Raw genomic sequence first — 22,216 nt, 5'->3', positions numbered from 1 at the left:
GGCAGGCAGCTGGGAAGGAGGAGCACAACTTATCTGCTAGCCCCCAACGGAGCCAGGATCTGGCTGGACAAGCTGTGAGGAGGGAGACAGGCCTCGGGAGGTGATGCACACAGCAAAGAGACTGGTGGGGGTCCCATTGGGGACATTATGTGGAGACGGCTGGTGGCCATGGGAGGGTGGAGGAGAAGGGAGGAGGCTGTGGGTAGAGAAAGAAGGGAGGAGGAGGGAGAAGAGAAGATGTAGTTGGTAGAGAGAGGCCTGAATGGGTTTGCGGTTAATGGGGGGAGGGGGAGGGCAGGACTCCTGGGTTCTATTTCCAGCCCTACCACTAACTCTGGGCCTTAGTTTTCCCCTTCCCAAAGGGGGACGCTCTTCCGGGGGGAAAAGGGGGCAGGAAGAAGGAGCACAGCGTAGCATCATCCCTGGTAACATATCCCTAGATGGCCAGACAGGCCGACTCACTGCCTGAGGCCCCAGAGCTAGCCGGAGACAGGGAAGGGGCAGGCAAACCTGAGCTCTGCAGCTCTCACCAGCTTCACCCCCTGCAGGGGGGCAGGATAGGACCCTTTAATCTCTCCTAAGGCACCTGCGGCAGAAGGGGGCAACCTGGGCTCCTAGCGAGGGGCAGGGGGGAAAGGAAAGGGGCAGTGAAGTGCCTGGTGTTTCCCAAACCAGGGTATGGGGCGGGGCTGCAAACAGACCCAGCACCGGTCACCGTCGGGGCCTTGAGCCCCCCATGGTCGCTGCTGGCCTGAGTGACCCCCAGGGGGCTGGGCAGGGCTGACTGAATGGGGCAGGGCCTCAGGGGCACCCAGTAGCTGGAGCAGCCCAAGGCACCAGCCTGGACCGGGGGGACCCAGGCAGGAGCGCATTTACGGCCCTGCCAGAGAGCGGGGCGGCCGGGCGCCCCTCACCGCAGCCTCGCTCCAGCGGCCCCCTTCAGCCGGGGAGCCCGCGGCTGGGCAGGGAGGCGGCCGCCCGGCCGTGCGCGGTGCGAGGGCGCCCACTGGCGGCCGCCGCGGCGGGAGGCGGGGGCCGGCGGGGCCCCCTTCCAGGCCGTTCTGCGGGCGTGACTCAGAGCGCGGCGGCGGGGGAGCCGGGGCTATAAATACGGTGCCCAGCGCCGCAGTCCCCGCTTGCGCAGCGCAGGACGCGGAGCCGCAGAGGTGAGCCCCGCAGGGCCGCGGGGGGCGAGCTCGCGGGGGGCGGGCTGGCTGGCTGGGGGATTGTTTGACCCCCGCCGCCTTCGTCGCGCAAACTCCGCGGACCGCCGGCAGCTGCCCGTGCGCCCTGCCGGGGTGAGGGTCTGCGGCCAGGCGTGTGCTCGCCACAGGCTCCGCAGGGGGCGGCCCTCGCCGCTGGGCAAAGCTGCCGCAGGGCACGAAGCTGGCGCTGGGCGCAAGGGCTGGAGCTGGAGGCTGCGGGGAAGGGGCGCTCTCCGCTTCCCCAGCGTCCGGGGCTGTGCGCGCCCTGGGGAGGGCAGAGAGACGGGTGGGGGGGGCTCCTGATCCGTCCTGGGTGGGAGGGGGATGGATCCATGCAGCGATCTCTAGGGAAAGAGGGAGCTGGGTTAGGTTGGCTAGTGGCCCTAGCTCACCCTGCCTGTCTGGGGAAAGGACCTGCACACCCCTTTTGCACCTCAGAGAAGGGATGGGCTTGCAAGGGCTTTCTCTGACAGATTGGTGGGTGTAACTAAGGGCTGTGCACTGCTTGGCCCAATGGGGTGGGGGCATTTAACTGTCTGTCCCCCCGCCAGCTCTCAGCAGCATCCCCCGTGTTTCCACCTTCCCTGCAGGTATGTAACCCAGGAGAATTCTTTAATGGTTCTGAATCCTCATGCTTCAAGGCTCCCCTCCTGGCGTCAGGAGGGAATTCCTACATCTTGGCCAGTTCTGGGGCCTCGAGTGGGAATGGGCTGCTCTTGGACATGTCATACTGGGCTACAGGCCCTATGATTTGCCATGTCATGGCCATTTCTAGCTTTTCGCTGGCATGTCTTGCTTACGGTGACATGAAAGTGGGGTGCTAATAATAATCAATGTATGAGAGAGAAGGCCTGAGTGTGAAAGAGTGATACGGTTAGTGGATCTTGGCATTCACGGTTGGTTCTCGTGATCAGACCATTGGCCTGGCAAACCTGGGAACTTGGCCTCTAGGATTTCCCAGTGCCAGACGCTTCAAAGGAAGGAGAAATTCGCCTGGTGCAATGCAGTGAGCAACAGTGTTGCTGCCAGGGACTATTTTATTGCAGGTCTTGTGATAGTTGCTGTTTTCTTTCAAAACCCCAGGAAGTCACATCCTGGCTTTCTTGTTAAAAAGTAACCTTCCAGCCCTGCTAGGGGCAGAGAGGCTTGAAAATGGGACCTCTGCTCGAGGCCCAGAAGGCCAATTAAAAAAAAAAAATCCAGCTTTTGTTTTTAATCTCCAGATTGTTTTAAAACAAAAAGAATCTCTTGGGGCTCTGACTCATAGTATTTAAACATTGGGAAAATAACCATAATGCACCTCACCAGTTGAGCAATGCGGGGTGGGGGGGGATAACCACAATGCACCTGGCTAGCTGCCTAGTGTGGGGGTGGGGAATGCATGGATGTTTGGGGGGGGGATTTGTCAAAACCAGGAGTAGTTTCATAGCAGCGCCTGGTTCAGGGAGCCTGCGCTGGTGGGGAGGGGGAGTTCAAGGTAAAGGCACAATGCTCTCCAACCACAACACCGTACAGCTACGCCACTGTCCTTGAAGCAATTGCTCTGTAGGGAGGGGGGCCCCACAGGCCATATTGTTCCCCCTCCTAAACCACATTGAAGAGATTTACGTGGGACCCATGGAATGCCGGGGTAATGCCCAGGGCTGCAGTCAGGTTGTGCTCCGGGCTTCCATCACAAGCGAGATGAGTCTCCAATCTTATCCTAACTCCAACTAGATGCTGGACAACTTTAGATGAAAACAACCCCCCAATTCAGCAGGGTTGTCGATCTCTGTTTCACTCAGGACTGCCGCATCAGAGCTGTGTGTGCGAAGGCCGGGCCTGGAGGAGTAGGGAGGCTGTGGGGTCAGGATTGGGATGGGGGGCATCTATGGAGCTGTCTCAGGGAGCTGGGGAATAGCAGGGGGCTGTGGGTCAGGATTGGGGGACATCTGCAGCACAGGGGAGTGCAGGCTGGATTAATGGAGTAGCTTCGTTCCTTCACTTCCTACAGCTCTAAATAACCCTGGAGCCCATGGCATTGGACCAGTTCTGATCTCCCTGGCTTGCCTTGTGTTTCTTTCCTTGTCCTCCTGTCCAGTCCCCCCTCCCTGTGAGAGGTGCTACTTTCCAGCTCACCCCCCCCCCACCGCCCCGGACTCCTACACTTCCCTCTACCCCCCTCTCCATTGCCGTGCAGCTCCTGCTGCTCAGCCCCCTCTGGGCCAGCTCTGATCGATCCTGCTGGCTCTGGCCCTGAGGGATCTGGTGTTTCTGGCAAGGTCGTTCAGTATCTTATCACTTTAGTGTCATTCGCTTGGGCTGGGTCCAGCCCCACCGCAGAGCTGGAGCTAAACCCAGTCTGGGTGCCGCCCCACTTCCCCAGTGCTGCTGGCAAATGGGGCCACCTGTGCAGAATCCCGCTAGATGCGGGACTCTGCATTGATTCCTGCTGTCTCCAGATGTGAAAATCCCCAGTGACCACCCTGTCCCCTATAAAAGCCCCCTATGCCAAAGGCTTAATTCAAAGCATCCCCCGCTGCCTAGGACTGAAAGGGAAGCCCAGGAAGCAATGAGCATGCAGTGAAGTGCGTGCTACCTGCTGATCTGCGAGGCAGTGTCGTTCAGTGGCTACAGCATGGAGCTAGGAGACAGGAGGGTCTGTGTGGCCTGTGCCTTGCTGTACTTCAGTTTCCCCAGCTGTTGCATGGGGATCGTGCTACGAGCCCATCTTTGAAATCTGCTGATCAGAGGTCCTGATCATTAACTTTATTTCTGCTGATCTCCACTCTCCTGGTGTCTGACGCACTTGCCCCCATTGTAACCGGCTGTAGGCGCTACGCTTGAAGGCAAACCTGTCCGGCATCTGGTTCTGACAAACAGGCAAGCTGGGCTCTCGCCGGTGGAGGAAAACCTTTCATGGTCTTTCCTGGCTGGAAAGTGCAGGAAGCTTTGCTCAGCCTCGGGGGCTCCGTGTTTTGTTACGCATCCTCCAGCTGGATTTGGGGTGTGCGAAAGCGAGGGCTGAGCGCTGCTCTGTCCCATTTGCTACAGCTGTGCGGGACGCAGGCAGACAGCAGAGATGGGCTTCTGCTGGTTAGTTTTTTCTCCTCCTTTAGTCTCTAGCTTCCGTCAGGATTCGATGGAGCTGCTCGCTAACACTGCGGGCGAGAAATCTGAGGCAGCCTGGCCCCAGACTCCCCCAAGCCCATGCCAATTGTGTTGTGATTCACTAACCTGTCGGAAAGAGCCTCCCCAAGCAGGGCTGGAACTGGTTGTCCTCCAGCTGCTCACAACATCGGTTGGGGGCTCTTATGTAAGATCTTCCGATTGCTGCACAATAGAGACGTTCCCAGACATCAGGTTTTGGCATCTGCTCCCGGACTGAGTTCATGGCTGCAGTAGCTCCCCCGGCCAGAAATTCGTGGGCATTTGGGTCACAGCAGGGACACCAGGGCCTTGTGCTTGTATAAATAAGCAGATACCCCTGGGTGTGGGGGGTTGAGTCATTAGAATGAGTCATAGCTCATTTTTCTCCTGTGGTTTTTTGTTTTGGTTCTCAGGGCAAAGCTTGGCTAAGCCATCGTAATTCTGAGCGACAGCCTGGCTTGCTCATGGTTGGAGCAGTCACTCTTCAGTCCTCCTTTATTCAATCCTCTTGCTTTGAAATCTGTGGGTTCATGCGAATTGGGGACTCCTAGGGTGCAGACCCTCCTCTGCCTGTGGCCAAAGAGCCATCTCCCCTGAGCCGAGAACAGCCCTGCTCCCCCCATGAGCATTGCTCCGTGTCCCCGGTCCAGACATCCACCCCAGCAAGTCTCTGATGTGGCTGGGATAGAGTTGGAGCTGGATCCAAATGCCCCAGACCACTGAGCACTCAGAATCCAGATCCTATTTTTCCAGCTTGCTGATATCAAAATCCCTCCCTAAAGGGTCATTAGCAGGATAGAACCTGGGACCTTCAGCACAAAAAACATGGACCGTGATCTAAATGAGTAACTCCATAAGCTGGTAGCAGTAGTTGGCTCTTATCCTCTGTGTGGACCAGCCCTTGAGGTATTGGAGATGCTGAACCGGTGGGTTAAACAGTCACTTCAATACAAGCACTTATCCAGGGTCTATGCTGAGCATAGCTATGGTGCTAGAGGGATAAACAGGCTGCTGTAATATGTAGCACTTAGGAAAGACCTGATGATTTCATGGTGCTTCCCAAACACCTGTGTGAGGTAACCTCTCTGCCTTCCACTGTAGTGTGGGGATAAGTGACATGCCCATGGCCATGACGGGAGCCTGGGTCAGAGCAGAAGTTAGAGCTTAGTTCTTCCTGGCTCCCAGGCCTCTGGTCAGGCTGGTGGAGTTTGGCTCTCTTGTTAAATCCCAGACAATTTTTAGCCCCGTATCTTGAATGTGCTTCTGTCTCTCGGGCATCTGGGCTGGAGCAGCCTGTTGTATTCATTTAGATGCAGAGCAGGGGCTAAAGCTGTCAACGTCACTAGTCACCGTCCAGTGTTAAACAAGGCTGGGGGTTAGCACCATGGCAAACCTACCTTTTCAAATGGTTTGTAAAACCTATGAAAGATCTAGAAAAGCCGTTGGAGTATTTGAAATGTAAAGTATCGAGTCAGGCTTTTGTTTGAACAACATCCCTTGTTCCTTTTACCTGGAGACCATTTTTAGAAGGAAAAGCCCCCAGTTTGGCCGTCTCTTAGATGGCGTCAAAGATGGCAGGTAGTGGTTGAGACACATCTGGAGGCGGCAATCTCATCTGGGTTGCTCTCTCTGGCCTGTTCTGGCCAGGACATCTCTCAGGGGGAGGCTGAAGAAGGTCCAGGGGAAGGTGGGGCCCCAGTTGGGATGGGGAAGCTTGCTGGAGTAGCCTGTCCGTTTTTATTTTTCTTGGTTTGTTTTGTACTTTTTCCCCATTCAGTTATTTTTTCTTCTATGGATCCCAAAAGCAAGTGATGGGCAGAATAGCCCATCCCCTCGTTATTTTGTCCATGAATTAGGCCTAAACTCTGACATGCTTATTTCTGGCTCCAGGTCCTGTGTGTTGTCATGAGCATAATTGCAACACTGTCCTTGAATCAGATCAACTGGCCTTTTTGTTTAGATTCATTCAGTCGCTCTGTCTCCTTGTACCTTGTCCTGGCACGATTTGTCCTCCTAGGTTATTGTAACATCCTATGAGTGTTCACAGACTTGTGACCGCTTGAGCTCCTGTTTGGGTAAATATGTAGGCCCTCGGCCTGGGGAGCCTGCCCAAGTTCTCCTCCCTGTCTTTCAGGCCTGCACAGGACCTTGGAGTTTGCTCGGGGGTGAGGAAGATGAGGCTGCTGCTGCTCTCGCTGCTGGGGCTTCTGCTGTCCCGGGAGGAAGGCCAGGCCCTGGTTCCACCCAATGAATTGCAACGTAAGTGGCATTGGTGAGGCTCCGTGCGCCAGGGCGGAAACTCCCCAGGTGGCTGGGGCTGGTGGGATCGGCACATGCGGAGTAATTCAGGACACACAGCACCACCAACTGCATGAAGCTCAGGTGCAGGGCCAGGCAGGCTGTTACAGGGATCAGTTTCTCTGATTTGTGCCCCATGCTTCAGCTGACAGGTGCCCTGCCAGCCACTGACCACGGCTGTTACTTGGGCTTTCCTGCTAGGGCTTGCCTCTAGGACCCCCAAAAAGCGGCTCTATTTATCTATGGCGCCCATCACCATTGTACTGATTGCCTGTAAGAGTCAGGGGAGCAGCGTGTGCATGGGGGGTTAAACTGGGGTGTGGGACCCCAGTGTTTATATGGAACGCTCAGGGGAGGGGGCTAGGCTGATGTGGGTTTAGATCTGAAACGTGGCAAACCTCCAGGAGTTTGGCTGAGTTTCTCTTCGGATAAGGCTGGAAAGAACCAGAAACTGGGTGCAAGAGCCCCCAGAAACCAAAACAAAAGATCAGGGATGAACCTGGTCAATTTACTGAGGGCAATGGTGGATTCACCATCAATGATGTATTTATTTTTTTTTTTATTTTTAAATCAAAACTGGATGCTTTTCTTAAAGCTCTGCTCTAGGAATTGAGGGGTAGTCTCTGGCCTGTGCTGTACAGGAGATCACAATGGTCCCTTCTGGCCTGGGAATCTAGGAATCTGTGGTCCAAACCCCTGAGGCCAGGACCCCAAGCTCTGGGGAAATCTGGATCTGGGCGGTGTGGATCAGGACCATCTAAACAAACTTCTCCCCCAAGTCCCTGGCATCAGGAGTGTCTTGGGTCCAAGCCAGGTGCTTGCATCATGAGATCATTTCTCCCACAGCTTCCTGCTAGGTAACACCGCACAAGTATCAACTCTTCAGGGTTTGCTAGGTTGGGTCCTGTGGACAACGATGTACCCGAGTAGCAGACCTGAGAGCGGGCTGTTGCGGCTCTGAGAGAGGAGTGGGCTCAGGGGGACTGGGTGGGATCAGTCTTTACTCTAGATCTTTGGCACCAAAATTCAGTTGTTCTTGGCTACCTCCCTCTGGCACGGTCCCAGCCAAATCTAAGCAAGGTTAAAATGGAGCTGGGCAAATAAGAAGTTTGTGTGAAATTTCAGCTGAATTGGATTTGACCCTTTTGGGGGCAAATAGGCTTTGGAGATGCAAATATTTGGGTGGGAAAGATGTTATGTCAAATCTGGGCAGCCATCTTAGAAGAGGTGTCCTCAGCAGAAGGCCATCTTAGCATAGCTCTCCTGAGGCAATTAACTTCGTCTCCCCTTTCCCCCCCCCCCCGCCCCTTTCAGAAATGTCTGTAGCAGGGAGCAAATACATAGACACCCAGATCGAGAATGCCATCAACGGGGTGAAGCAGATGAAAAGCCTCATGGACAAAACCAGCAAAGACCACCAGGAGATCCTGACCACGCTGGAGGAGACCAAGCAGAAGAAAGAGGTGAGCAAGTGGCAGGCAGGGAAACCAATGGGAGAATATCCCTGCAAAGCTTGCCACTGAATCTCACCACGATTCGGGCCACGGGGGTCCGATGGTTGGATGGAACGTGGCTGCGTCACTTATCCTCTCTGCATTGGGAGCTTGGGGGACAATCTCTAGTGAATCCACAGCCCCCCTGAGGTTCCCTGGGTGGTGGTGGTGGGCTTCCCATGCTAGTCAGCAGCAGCTTCCTGGCAAGAGTGGGGCTAGAACTATGATTCTCCTGCACTAAAGACCCAGGCTCCTGCCTCTTGAGCTAAGGGAGAATCCCTGTTAGCTGCCCAGCCCCTCACAGTCGGGGCTTTAACCCATTCACTTCCAGCAAGCCATGCAACTAGCCAAGGAAACGGAGAAGAAGCTGACCGAGAAGCCGGATGTGTGCAATGAGACCATGCTGGCCCTGTGGGAGGAATGTAAGCCTTGCCTGAAGCAGACCTGCATGAGGTTCTATTCCAGGACGTGCAGGAGCGGCTCGGGCCTGGTTGGCCGGCAGGTGAGCGAGCTGTTCGGTCTAGGCCCTTCTCTAGTGCTTGGCATCATGCTATAGAAGAGCCTGGACCTCTTTCCACCAGGATGTGGGACACAGTGGAAGATCAGCAGGGCTTGTACGGGAGAGGAGTAGCATGTGAATTAGGTGATGTGGCTGAGGATGGAGCCTTTAGGGCTCCTTGGCACCAGGAGACCCATGAGCCTGTGCTTTCTTGGTAGACAACATCAATCGCTCCAACTCTGAGATGGACAGAATGCACTGTGGGGGCTCTAGCCTTGATTATCTCCCGGCCGCTGGAGAGCCAACAGGAGTTAAATGATGGCCATTGTCCACCCCACCTTCCATATGGATGTGGGTCCGCAGCACCTGTTCCCTGTGGTCCATAGCAGTCACTGACTTGGCCCAGTTGAGGCTGGTAGGGAGCAGGTCTCCCTGTGATGCAGCGGTGTGGGCCCCAGCTCTGTGTAGGGTGGGTGGCGGGTGGGTCTGCAGAGGCCTGCCAGCTCACTGCATCCTGTCCCTGCCTTGCTCTGGTAGCTGGAGGAGTTCCTGAACCGCTCCTCCCCCATCTCCATCTGGGTGAACGGCGAGCGCATTGACTCCCTGCTAGAGGAGGACCAGCAGCAGGGCCGCTGGCTGGAGGACCTGGAGGAGCGCTACAGCATGGTGGAGGACAGTGTGGACGACCTGTTCCAGGAGAGCACGCGGGCCTACGGCCGCATGGCCCCATTCTTCCACTCGCCCTTCGCGGGGAGCTCCCGCAGGGCCATGCATGCCCCCTTCCGCTTCCGCTTCCCCTTCGCACACGCCAGGGTGGTCCGTGATACACACCCCTTCTTCTCCCCACTCCGGCACCATGGCTTCCACCGCCTCTTCGAGCCGCTCTTTGAGATGACCCAGCGCATGTTCGAGGGAGCCCAGAAGGCCATGGAGCAGGACGGCCAGTGGTTCGAAGGCAGCCAGGACCCCCTGCTGGGAGGGTCCACCACAGGTGGGGGATATTCAAGGGCCTAGGGGCAGATCCAGCAGAGCTGGGGGGCGGGGGGGTAATGACCAGGACTGGAGAACCTGCCCCCAGGCACACACTAGTCACCAGGGGCGAGTCCAGAAGGAATTGGGATTCCCTTATCTAGCACTAGCCTTGTGCCAAAGACACTGTTTTAAACAGTGAGTGTGGTTAACCCTTGGAACAACTTATCTAGGGATGGGGGGCAGGGGAGGTTCTCCATCACTGGCCGTCTTAAAATCAAGATTGGATATTCTAGTTCAGAGAGGAACTAACTCAGGGCAGTCCTATGGCCTGTGTATACAGGAGGCCAGAGTAGGTGATCAGTGGTTCCTTCTGGCCTTAATCTGTGGGGTCCCCACCCCAAGAAGGCCTCCACTCTGGGGACAAATGGTCTGGTTTGCATAGCTGGCCCCACAGCTGGGCACCTTGGCAGAGCCCAAGGTAGAGCTAATGGGGAAACTTTTCCAACCAAATGTTTGGGTTCAGCAAAAGGGGTGTGTGTGTAGGGGGGGTTGTTTTTAAGAAAATCAAAAAATGTTGAAATCCTGGAATTTCCCACAACATGGAATGTCTGGTTTCCGCCCAGCTCCAGTCCTGCCCTGAGCAAGCCCCACACTGAGTCGTCCCACCCCCTCCCCCCCATGACCCTGTTATACTTTCAGCAATGGTCAGAGCAGACGGCAACAGCAGTCCAAGTCCCATCTGCTGCTCACAAAGGAGGGGGAGCGGTCTCCCGCCCCCACACGTGCTCCGATCCCTGGGTTTATTTTGCGAGGCAGCCGCTCTCATGGAATGAGCAGGCTGCAGGAGAAGGGCACTGGTCAGCTCCCTGCTGAGCAGGGGTTGGCCTTTCTAGTTCAAATAGCCACTTGGGGAAACGGCACGAGGCGCCCCCAGATCCCATGACAGGGGTTTGCTCCCGTGAGCTGAGCACAAGGCGGTGAGCGGGGAGAACGCTGACTTCCGCTCCAGCATGGGGCGAGTCGCTTCATGTCTCTGCCTCATGTTCCCTAGCCATCGAGTGGGTCTGACTCTGACAAATCCATGGGTACCTAGGGCTCAGAGATTGTCTCTATGCTGCACTCGGGCCACTGGGAAGTTTGCAGCAAAGCTAGACCCTGTAACCTCCCACTCCAGATAACAGCACAGGCCCTGGCCATTTGAGCTAAAGGGGACGCTCTGTGGGCTCATAGCAGCACAAGGCCTATGACACACAGATGAGCAGCTCTGATTCTGTCCAGTAGAGGGCAGTGCTGGTTGCCTCACCTCCCTTACCCGGGTGGGCAAGACTTGATTAACTAATGTATTAATAGTCTGAGGATGAAAGGTGCTAACAATACCACTGGAATTACTCCAGGAGACAGGAGGTGATGTATTGCCTCCTCTTGGCTTGGCTTGAAAGCAATCGCAGAGCATTTTCAAGCCCTCTTGTAGAATAAATAAATGTCAGAGCCAGGGAATTATGGCAAAAGCAATCTGAAGCTTATTTACACTCCTAAGTAGGTAATTCACAAGTTCATAAATCATTTGCCAGACTTAATAGGAATAACAGGACAGACTATATAAACCTTCAATTCTTGTGTGGGTGTCTTAGGGATAGCAGTTACTGAAAAGACTCCAGGGTCTGGTTAATTGCTATATTTCCCTGCTTCTGAATGGCTGCAGTATTCTCTGTTTCCCATCCTGAGCTGCTATGCAGAGTTGCTGTGCTCTAAACAGCTGCCACACTCCACCCCAGAAGCAGCTGCATTTTAGTGGGGCAGGAAGGCCTTACTGTCTACATGACTAGTACTTTGTAAAGAGCTGTCATAAATATAAGGGGAAGGGTAAACCCCTTTGAAATCCCTCCTGGCCAGGGGAAAGCTCCTCTCACCTGTAAAGGGTTAAGAAGCTAAAGGTAACCTCGCTGGCACCTGACCAAAATGACCAATGAGGGGACAAGATACTTTCAAAAGCTGGGAGGAGGGAGAGAAACAAAGGGTCTGTGTCTGTCTGTATGCTGCTTTTGCCAGGGACAGAACAGGAATGGAGTCTTAGAACTTTTAGTAAGTAATCTAGCTAGGTATGTGTTAGATTATGATTTCTTTAAATGGCTGAGAAAAGAATTGTGCTGAATAGAATAACTATTTCTGTCTGTGTATCTTTTTGTAACTTAAGGTTTTGCCTAGAGGGGTTCTCTATGTTTTTGAATCTAATTACCCTGTAAGATATCTACCATCCTGATTTTACAGGGGGGATTTCTTCATTTCTATTTACTTCTATTTTCTATTAAGAGTCTTCTTGTAAAAAACTGAATGTTTTTTCATTGTTCTCAGATCCAAGGGTTTGGGTCTGTGGTCACCTATGCAAATTGGTGAGGCTTTTTATCCAACATTTCCCAGGAAAGGGGGGGGTGCAAGTGTTGGGAGGATTGTTCATTGTTCTTAAGATCCAAGGGTCTGGGTCTGTAGTCACCTAGGCAAATTGGTGAGGCTTTTTACCAAACCTTGTCCAGGAAGTGGGGTGCAGGGTTTTGGGAAGTATTTTGGGGGGAAAGACGCGTCCAAACAGCTCTTCCCCAGTAACCAGTATTAGTTTGGTGGTGGTAGCGGCCATTCCAAGGACCACGGGTGGAATACTTTGTACCTTGGGGAAGTTTTGACCTAAGCTGGTAAAGATAAGCTTAGGAGGTTTTTCATGCAGGTCCCCACATCTGTACCCTAGAGTTCAGAGTGGGGGAGGAACCTTGACATGGTGGCAGCGGTGGGATTAACCTGAAATCATTTTGAGATCCAGTTGAGATTTTTTGAACTAGAAATACAGATTTTAAAAAGAAATTATTTTTTCCTTTGGAAAGGAAGTCCAGAAAGCAGTTGAAACTGAAAGCAGATTGTTTTGCCTGCTTTGTGGCCAAGCAGAGACAAAAGGGGATTATCTTGTGAATTGCAGGTTTTCTTTGCCTGGAGGCAGGGTACTTAACTCCTGCAGGGAAATTCACAGTCTTCCAACCCAGAGGTTTTTTTTTTTCTTTTCTTCCTAAAAGTAAATAGGGGGTGTGTGTTCTACCCATTTGCTTTTTCTTTGGGCTGGGTAAGCAGGTTTCCAAGTAGTTTGGAGGTTTTTTGCTTTAAGTTGGGCCCAGAACAGAGACAAGGGAATTGTCTTTTTCTGTAGGCTGACAATCACTATCAGAGAATAGGTATTCTATTCCAGCACAACAAAATTTTACAGCCAAGTTTTGTTTGTTTATTTCTAAACCTCGGGTGTAAAGTTAGTTAAAAACAGAGAGGTTAGAATGACCAAATCCTCAGCTCGACTACAGCTGGAATTAGCCAAATTTCAGGCTGAGGAAAGACAAAGGGAACATGAAAGACAGATAGAACTCATGCGGCTGAAGAAGGAACAAGAAAGGGAGGCAGAACAACACCAAGCGGCTGCTCACAGGAGAGCTATGGAAGCGAGGGACAAAGAACTGGAGGAGAAGGAAAAAGAGAGGAAGTATGTGGAGGAGATGGAGAAGATAAAGGCTCAGCAGAATATCCCAACAAACCCTAGTAATCCTTCTCCAAGTACCACTTCCCATCCCAGAAAGTTCCCCACCTACAAGGCAGGCGATGATACTGAGGCCTTCCTAGAAAACTTCGAAAGGGCCTGCCTTGGATACAACCTCTCTACTGACCAGTACATGGTAGAGCTGAGGCCGCAGCTCAGTGGACCCTTAGCTGAGGTGGCAGCTGAAATGCCTAAAGAACACATGAACAAGTATGAACTGTTTAAATCCAAGGCGAGAGTCAGAATGGGGATAACACCCGAGCAGTCTCGTCGGAGGTTCAGAGCCCTAAGGTGGAAACCAGACATGTCATTTACCCGACATGCCTACCACATTGTGAAACATTGGGATGCCTGGATATCAGGAGCAAGTGTTGAATCTCCAGTAAATTTGCCCTTCCTAATGCAAATGGAACAGTTCTTAGAGGGTGTTCCTGAGGAAATAGAAAGATACATCCTAGATGGGAAACCCAAAACTGTAATCGAGGCAGGAGAGATTGGAGCCAGATGGGTGGAGGTGGCAGAGAAGAAGAAAACTGGTCGCAGTTGGAGCGGAGACCAGAAGGGACCACCCCAGACCACACCCTATTACCGGGGGCCGCCCAAGGCCCCACCTACCTCCCAAAGAACCCTCCAGACCCCTTATCGTCCTGCCACCCCGTTCTCCAGCAACCCTCCTCGCCCCAGTGACCCGTCAGCTGGACGATGTTTTAAATGTAACGAGCTGGGGCATGTAAAGGCCAACTGCCCCAAGAACCCCAACAGATTACAGTTCATTGCACCGGAATCACACCAGAGGTCCACAGGCCCAGATACTTCCCAGATACCCTTAGAGCGGAGGGAAACTGTGAGTGTGGGCGGGAAGAAGGTCACCGCGTGGAGGGACACCGGAGCACAAGTGTCAGCTATCCATGCTTCCTTAGTGGACCCCAATTTAATCAACCCAGAGATCCAAGTGACGATTCAACCCTTCAAGTCCAACTCTTTCAATTTGCCTACAGCCAAGTTGCCTGTCCAGTACAAGGGCTGGTCAGGAATGTGGACTTTTGCAGTCTATGATGATTATCCCATCCCCATGCTGTTGGGGGAAGACTTGGCCAATCATGTGAAGCAGGCCAAGAGGGTGGGAATGGTCACCCGCAGCCAGGCTAAACAAGCCGTGAGGCCTAGCTCTGTTCCGGAAACTTCTATCAGGACCCAGTCAGAGGTGATGGACCCGGACCCCAGGCCAATGTCTGCAACAGCAGTAGTGGATCCAGTCCCAGAGACCCAGACGGAACCAGTCCCAGAACCGGAACCAGCCGAACAACCAACACCAGACCCCGTGCCAGCACTGAATCCAGTACTTGCAACCTCAACACCAGAGGGCCCCACCGAACCTGAACTGGCAGCAGCCGATAACCCTACACAAGAGGCTCAGCCGGAGCCTGAATCCCAACCTAGTGCACCAGCGGAGAGCGGTTCACAGTCAACAGAAACAGCTCCATCCCCTATATCGCTTCCAGAGGGACCAAGCCTAGGTCCACAATCCAATGAGGAACTGATGTCCCCAGCATCAAGGGAACAGTTCCAGACCGAACAGGAAGCAGATGAAAGCCTCCAGAGAGCTTGGACGGCGGCACGGAGCAACCCACCGCCTCTCAGTTCTTCTAATCGATCCAGGTTTGTTGTAGAAAGAGGACTTTTATACAAGGAAACTCTTTCTGGTGGACACCAGGAAGACTGGCATCCTCAGAGACAGTTGGTAGTTCCAACTCAATACCGGGCCAAGCTCTTGAGCTTAGCCCACGATCACCCTAGTGGCCATGCTGGGGTGAACAGGACCAAAGACCGTTTGGGGGGGTCATTCCACTGGGAGGGAATGGGCAAGGATGTTTCTACCTATGTCCAGTCTTGTGAGGTGTGCCAAAGAGTGGGAAAACCCCAAGACCAGGTCAAAGCCCCTCTACAACCACTCCCCATCATTGAAGTTCCATTTCAGCGAGTAGCTGTGGATATTCTGGGTCCTTTTCCGAAAAAGACAGCCAGAGGAAAGCAGTACATACTGACTTTCATGGATTTTGCCACCCGATGGCCGGAAGCAGTAGCTCTAAGCAACACCAGGGCTAAAAGTGTATGCCAGGCACTAGCAGACATTTTGGCCAGGGTAGGTTGGCCCTCCGACATCCTCACAGATGCAGGGACTAATTTCCTGGCAGGAACTATGAAAAACCTTTGGGAAGCTCATGGGGTAAATCACTTGGTTGCCACTCCTTACCACCATCAAACAAATGGCATGGTGGAGAAGTTTAATGGAACTTTGGGGGCCATGATACGTAAATTCGTAAATGAGCACTCCAATGATTGGGACCTAGTGTTGCAGCAGTTGCTCTTTGCCTACAGAGCTGTACCACATCCCAGTTTAGGGTTTTCCCCATTTGAACTTGTATATGGCCGTGAGGTTAAGGGGCCATTGCAGTTGGTGAAGCAGCAATGGGAGGGATTTACACCTTCTCCAGGAACTAACATTCTGGACTTTGTAACCAACCTACAAAACACCCTCCGAACCTCTTTAGCCCTTGCTAAAGAAAACTTACAGGATGCTCAAAAAGAGCAAAAAGCCTGGTATGATAAACATGCCAGAGAGCGTTCCTTCAAAGTAGGAGACCAGGTCATGGTCTTAAGGGCGCTCCAGGCCCATAAAATGGAAGCATCGTGGGAAGGGCCATTCACGGTCCAGGAGCGCCTGGGAGCTGCTAATTATCTCATAGCATTCCCCACCTCCAACCGAAAGCCTAAGGTGTACCATATTAATTCTCTAAAGCCCTTTTATTCCAGAGAATTAAAGGTTTGTCAGTTTACAGCCCAGGGAGAAGATGATGCTGAGTGGCCTGAAGGTGTCTACTACGAAGGGAAATGTGCTGGTGGTGTGGAAGAGGTGAACCTCTCCATGACCCTTGGGCGTATGCAGCGACAGCAGATCCAGGAGCTGTGCACTAGCTACGCGCCAACGTTCTCAGCCACCCCAGGACTGACTGAACGGGCATACCACTCCATTGACACAGGTAATGCTCACCCAATTAGGGTCCAACCTTACCGGGTGTCTCCTCAAGCTAAAACTGCTATAGAACGGGAGATCCAGGATATGTTACAGATGGGTGTAATCCGCCCCTCTGAAAGTGCATGGGCATCTCCAGTGGTTCTAGTTCCCAAACCAGATGGGGAAATACGTTTTTGCGTGGACTACCGTAAGCTGAATGCTGTAACTCGCCCAGACAACTATCCAATGCCACGCACAGATGAACTGTTAGAGAAACTGGGATGGGCCCAGTTCATCTCTACCTTGGACTTAACAAAGGGGTACTGGCAGGTACCGCTAGATGAATCTGCCAAGGAAAGGTCAGCCTTCATCACACATCTCGGGCTGTATGAATTTAATGTACTCCCTTTCGGGCTGCGAAATGCACCCGCCACTTTCCAAAGACTTGTAGATGGTCTCCTAGCGGGATTAGGAGAATATGCAGTCGCCTACCTTGACGATGTGGCCATATTTTCGGATTCCTGGGCAGACCACCTGGAACATCTACAAAAAGTCCTTGAGCGCATAAGGGAGGCAGGACTAACTGTTAAGGCTAAGAAGTGTCAAATAGGCCTAAACAGAGTGACTTACCTTGGACACCAGGTGGGTCAAGGAACTATCAGCCCCCTACAGGCCAAAGTGGATGCTATCCAAAAGTGGCCTGTCCCAAAGTCAAAGAAACAGGTTCAATCCTTCTTAGGCTTGGCTGGTTATTACAGACGATTTGTACCGCACTACAGCCAAATCGCTGCCCCACTGACAGACCTAACCAAAAAGAAACAGCCAAATGCTGTTCAGTGGACCGGAAAGTGTCAGAAGGCCTTTAACAAGCTTAAAGCGACACTCATGTCTGACCCTGTACTAAGGGCCCCAGACTTTGACAAACCGTTCCTAGTAACCACAGATGCATCCGAGCGTGGTGTGGGAGCAGTTTTAATGCAGAAAGGACCTGATCAAGAATTCCACCCTGTAGTGTTTCTCAGCAAAAAACTGTCTGAGAGGGAAAGCAACTGGTCAGTCACTGAAAAAGAATGTTATGCCATTGTCTACGCTCTGGAAAAGCTACGCCCATATGTTTGGGGACGGCGTTTCCACCTGCAAACCGACCATGCTGCACTGAAGTGGCTTCACACCGTCAAAGAAACTAACAAAAAACTTCTTCGGTGGAGTTTAGCTCTCCAAGATTTTGATTTCGACATCCAACACATCTCAGGAGCTTCTAACAAAGTGGCTGATGCACTCTCCCGTGAAAGTTTCCCAGAATCAACTGGTTAAAATCGTCCTTAAGATGTGGAAAATATTGTTAGTCTTTATGTACTTGGTAGTATATTTAGAGATGCATGTGTCTTATTAACTCTGTTTTTCCTAGAGCTCCAGGAAGAAATCCCAGCCAGTGTTTCACCCTAGCTGAGATTTGGGGGGCGTGTCATAAATATAAGGGGAAGGGTAAACCCCTTTGAAATCCCTCCTGGCCAGGGGAAAGCTCCTCTCACCTGTAAAGGGTTAAGAAGCTAAAGGTAACCTCGCTGGCACCTGACCAAAATGACCAATGAGGGGACAAGATACTTTCAAAAGCTGGGAGGAGGGAGAGAAACAAAGGGTCTGTGTCTGTCTGTATGCTGCTTTTGCCAGGGACAGAACAGGAATGGAGTCTTAGAACTTTTAGTAAGTAATCTAGCTAGGTATGTGTTAGATTATGATTTCTTTAAATGGCTGAGAAAAGAATTGTGCTGAATAGAATAACTATTTCTGTCTGTGTATCTTTTTGTAACTTAAGGTTTTGCCTAGAGGGGTTCTCTATGTTTTTGAATCTAATTACCCTGTAAGATATCTACCATCCTGATTTTACAGGGGGGATTTCTTCATTTCTATTTACTTCTATTTTCTATTAAGAGTCTTCTTGTAAAAAACTGAATGTTTTTTCATTGTTCTCAGATCCAAGGGTTTGGGTCTGTGGTCACCTATGCAAATTGGTGAGGCTTTTTATCCAACATTTCCCAGGAAAGGGGGGGGTGCAAGTGTTGGGAGGATTGTTCATTGTTCTTAAGATCCAAGGGTCTGGGTCTGTAGTCACCTAGGCAAATTGGTGAGGCTTTTTACCAAACCTTGTCCAGGAAGTGGGGTGCAGGGTTTTGGGAAGTATTTTGGGGGGAAAGACGCGTCCAAACAGCTCTTCCCCAGTAACCAGTATTAGTTTGGTGGTGGTAGCGGCCATTCCAAGGACCACGGGTGGAATACTTTGTACCTTGGGGAAGTTTTGACCTAAGCTGGTAAAGATAAGCTTAGGAGGTTTTTCATGCAGGTCCCCACATCTGTACCCTAGAGTTCAGAGTGGGGGAGGAACCTTGACAAGAGCATTGGAGTGCAAGGTGCTGTACGAATGCATGAGAGCTGGTGCATCTGGCAGTGTCAGGCGGTTTTGCCCGTGCTGAGAAGTAAAGCTATACCGCTGTGGTGTCTCCTCCCTCCCGCACCCCTTCAGAGACTCTCAACTCCAGCGACAACCGCATGGTGTGCCGGGAAATCCGCCGCAATTCTGCTGGCTGCCTGAAGATGAAGGACAAGTGTGAAAAATGCCAGGAAATTCTGTCTGTAGGTGAGCAAAGGAGACCCAGTATAACCAGGGGCTGGTAACTGTCTGTGGCTTCATAGATAAACACACCACAGGGGGAGTAGAACCTGCTTCCTCTAGTTCCATCCCTGCCTGGTCAGCACCTTTCACCGGCTCTGGGGCGTCTCACCCTTCTTGGGTGAGATAAATGGGCTCTTCTTCAGATGTGATTTCCCCCCCCCCCCCCCCAACGTATTTTGTGTTTCTAGATTGGGCAGGTTGGGTGCAGAATATTGCAGATTTCAGTACCGGTCCAATATCTTAGACGCCGATGTGTAACCAGCATTTAGGCCCCCACAGGTCCAGCACCGGGTTCTCAGTGGTGTAAACTGACACAGCTGCAGCGGAGTCACACCAATCGACACCTCCTCAGAGCTGCTGTAGACCTCGGTCACCAGCCCACATGTAACATGGAGGGGAACGGAAGGGGAGGCCTTCTGCACCAGACCCCCCAGGCCTCAATCAACCGAGCAGCCGGTGGTTCTGAGCGCCAAGTGGCGGCTGGCCGGCTCCAGGTTTGGTGATGGGGTGCAAGTGGACTCGGGTGCTGTTAACCTCCCCGCCCTGCATTAGCCAGCAGGGGAGCCGGGCTGGAGGGCATGGTGCTGTTAGGGGAGATGCGATCATGTCCTAACACATCAGCGGCGCTGGTCGGTTGGCTTTGCTGGTGGAGCAACCAAGGGCCGACAAAGCCATGGAGCCAGAGTCCCGCACTGATCCCTTGGCGGGGGTCTCGACAGGGCTTAGACCCACTGTCAGGGCAGTAGGCAGGGAGCCAGGTGTCCTGCTGCCCTCCTGCTTTCAGGGATCCTGGCAAGTCTGTCTTTGACCCCTTCTTGTGTTTGTAATGCCCTCTTCTCCCCTCCCCCCCCACCCCGGGTTGAAGACTGCTCCCAGACGGACCCAGCCCAGAGCCAGCTGCGGGAGCAGTTTGAGGACGCCCTGCGCCTGGCGGAGCGCTTCACCCGCAAGTATGACGAGCTGCTGAGGACCTTCCAGGAGGAGATGCTCAACACCTCCAGCCTCCTGGACCAGCTCAACAAGCAGTTCGGCTGGGTGTCCCGCCTGGCCAACCTCACCCAGAACGGCGACGGCATGCTGCAGGTCACCACGGTGGGTCCCCGCTGCCCTTCCTGCGCTGCTTGGGGGGGCCCTCCGAAGGGGTGGGGGGTGCCATGGGCTGCTAAGATCAGTGGACAGCATGGGAACCATAGATTTCCCTCCCTCGTCCTGTCCCCCCGCTGGCCCATGGGGCACTCCCTGTGGTCTCCGGAGAACTGGTGGGTATGTGACCCTCCCTCTTCACCACAAAGAGCCTGGACTAGAGGCAGCTGACTGCAAGGAGGGACCAGCTGAGGGGCAGAGCAGGGGACTAGGGGGCATGGAGGAGCAGGGTGGCCCATTGGAGCCTGGCATTGGGTGCTACTTGGTTGGCACCAGCTGGTGCCACCCAAATGAATGAGGCATCAAGGCCAGTTGGGAAACCAACTTTCCGAGGGGCTCTACGCTGCCAGGACTGACCCGTTCCCCACGGCCCCCTCCCCAGCTATATCCCTCCCACCCCGGGGATCCTGCATCACGCTGCCCGTGTGCCCAGCTGGGTGTGGTGCTCCTGAGTTCGGCTCAGCTGCAAGCACTGGCTCCCATGGCCCCCTGTCCCCTCCCCTGAATAGCAGAGAGCTGGGAAGAGGCAAAGTGGGTCAGGAGTGGGATGCATATAATCAGGCAACTGTCTCCAGGGCAAAAGTGCTTCTCTCCCCAGACAGCCTGACACAAGCCTTTGAGCTGTACAGGGCCAGCTGCGGGCAGGGCCACGCGGGGCTGCTGCCACTGGCATCTGCCCATGCTTCAGGGGCCCCAGGCTGGACTAGAAGCAGGGGGGCTACAGGTCAGCAGTGAGGGGTCCCGGTGGATCTGAGGGCTGGACTGGCAGGGACGGGATTGAAGGGCACCAGCGGAGCTCTCCACTTTCCCCCGTCCCCTGGTGCTGGATGCCTAAAGCCCTGGGCCTGTGCTAACGGGCTCCTTCCCGCTTCCTCTCCTAGGTGCTTTCCAAGATCCCCAACCGCAAGGATTCCCCCAGGCCTTCTGACACCCAGGTGACCGTGCAGCTCTTCGACTCGGATCCTCTGTCCCTGACAGTGCCGGGCGAGATCCCCTGGGACGACCCCAAGTTCATGGAGGTGGTAGCGGACGAGGCTCTGAAGCACTACAAGCAGAATGCCATGTGAGTTCGCAGCCCCGGCACGTAGGCTCCCAGCCCGGAGCAGCTGCTGAGCTCAGCCGAGAGCAGAAAAGCCTTGCTTAGGCCAGAGTGCTCTGGGGTGTTAGCTCGTCAGGGCTCATAAGCTAAGTAGGGTCAGGCCAGGTCAGACTTCCCCTCCCCTTAAAATCCTTCCCCCAGTCTCAACAGCGATAAGCAGCTGCTTCTCCCATTCCCATCCTATGTTGTATAGTACTGCTGTGTTCCACTCCAGAAATGGCTGCATTTCAGTGGTGGGTGGGCAGAGGTTTGCAACCGTGAGAGTCATAAATGACCTTGGGATGGAAAGGGCCAGAGAAATGACCAGTCACCATCAAAAGGAACCCTGCTCCAACCTCTCCAAACCCCCATCACTCATTTGTACTGGGCTGCGTTATATGATTTGTATTCTAGCAACACACTATTAGGTGCTGCACAAACCCACGAAGACCATCCCTGCCCTAAAGAGCTCATGCTCTAAACAGACAAGACCGACAAAAGATGGGGGGAAGGCAGGAAATAGTCTCTGCTTTGCAGCTGGGTATACTGAGGCAGACTCCATGACTTGCCCATAGAATCGAGGGACCTTGAGAGGTCTGGTCCAGTCCCCTGCACTCATGGCAGGACTAAGCTTTATCAGACCATCCCTGACAGGTGTCTGTCCAACCTGCTCTTAAAACCCCCCAATGACAGATTCTAGAATTTATTCCTGGGCAATTTATTCCACTGCTTAGCTACAAAGCCTGCAGCAGAACTGGGAGCTGAGCCCCAGACTAGGCCTTTAGCACCAGGCCAACTCTTCTCTGAGGAGGATCTGATTTCCTTAACCCTCTCCTGGCCCCATGCCACCCTACACCCCACTCCGCCACCCCATAACCTGTGCTGTGCTAAACTCAGTGCACCATCTCTTCTTTCCAACAGCGAGTGACCCCGTCGTCTGCCCTGATCTTCAGTCTCGTCTTCGGAAGAGATAAGCCATAGCCTTCAGCGATGCCCTTCTCCATGCTGCATAGACCCCCTAGAGCTGCGGAGGAGCCCTCGGCCTGGCACGCAGCCCTGATTCTCGCTCTGCACTAGTAGGTTAAACACTGTACTTTGCTGCTGGGTTGTAGGGACCCAAAACGAGAAATAAAATTTTAGATCT

General features: G+C 53.3%; 1 protein-coding gene across 1 annotated transcript; it reads left to right on the top strand.

The window, feature by feature from the left end:
* Positions 1 to 1,101: 1,101 nt before the first annotated feature.
* Positions 1,102 to 22,213, top strand: CLU (clusterin). The gene is made up of 9 exons (XM_077812305.1): positions 1,102 to 1,166; positions 6,469 to 6,593; positions 7,947 to 8,095; positions 8,457 to 8,627; positions 9,162 to 9,615; positions 18,702 to 18,815; positions 19,717 to 19,943; positions 20,876 to 21,057; positions 21,994 to 22,213. Exons 2-9 carry the CDS (start codon positions 6,509 to 6,511, stop codon positions 21,998 to 22,000), a joined length of 1,389 nt encoding a protein of 462 aa, XP_077668431.1. The 5' UTR covers positions 1,102 to 1,166; positions 6,469 to 6,508; the 3' UTR covers positions 22,001 to 22,213.
* The last annotated feature ends 3 nt before the right edge of the window (positions 22,214 to 22,216 follow it).

Source organism: Eretmochelys imbricata, chromosome 3 (genome assembly GCF_965152235.1).
Source record: "Eretmochelys imbricata isolate rEreImb1 chromosome 3, rEreImb1.hap1, whole genome shotgun sequence".
Classification (NCBI taxonomy): Eukaryota; Metazoa; Chordata; order Testudines; family Cheloniidae; genus Eretmochelys; species Eretmochelys imbricata.
Note: the sequence above shows the minus strand (reverse complement) of the source record. Positions and strands in the feature narration are given on the sequence as shown.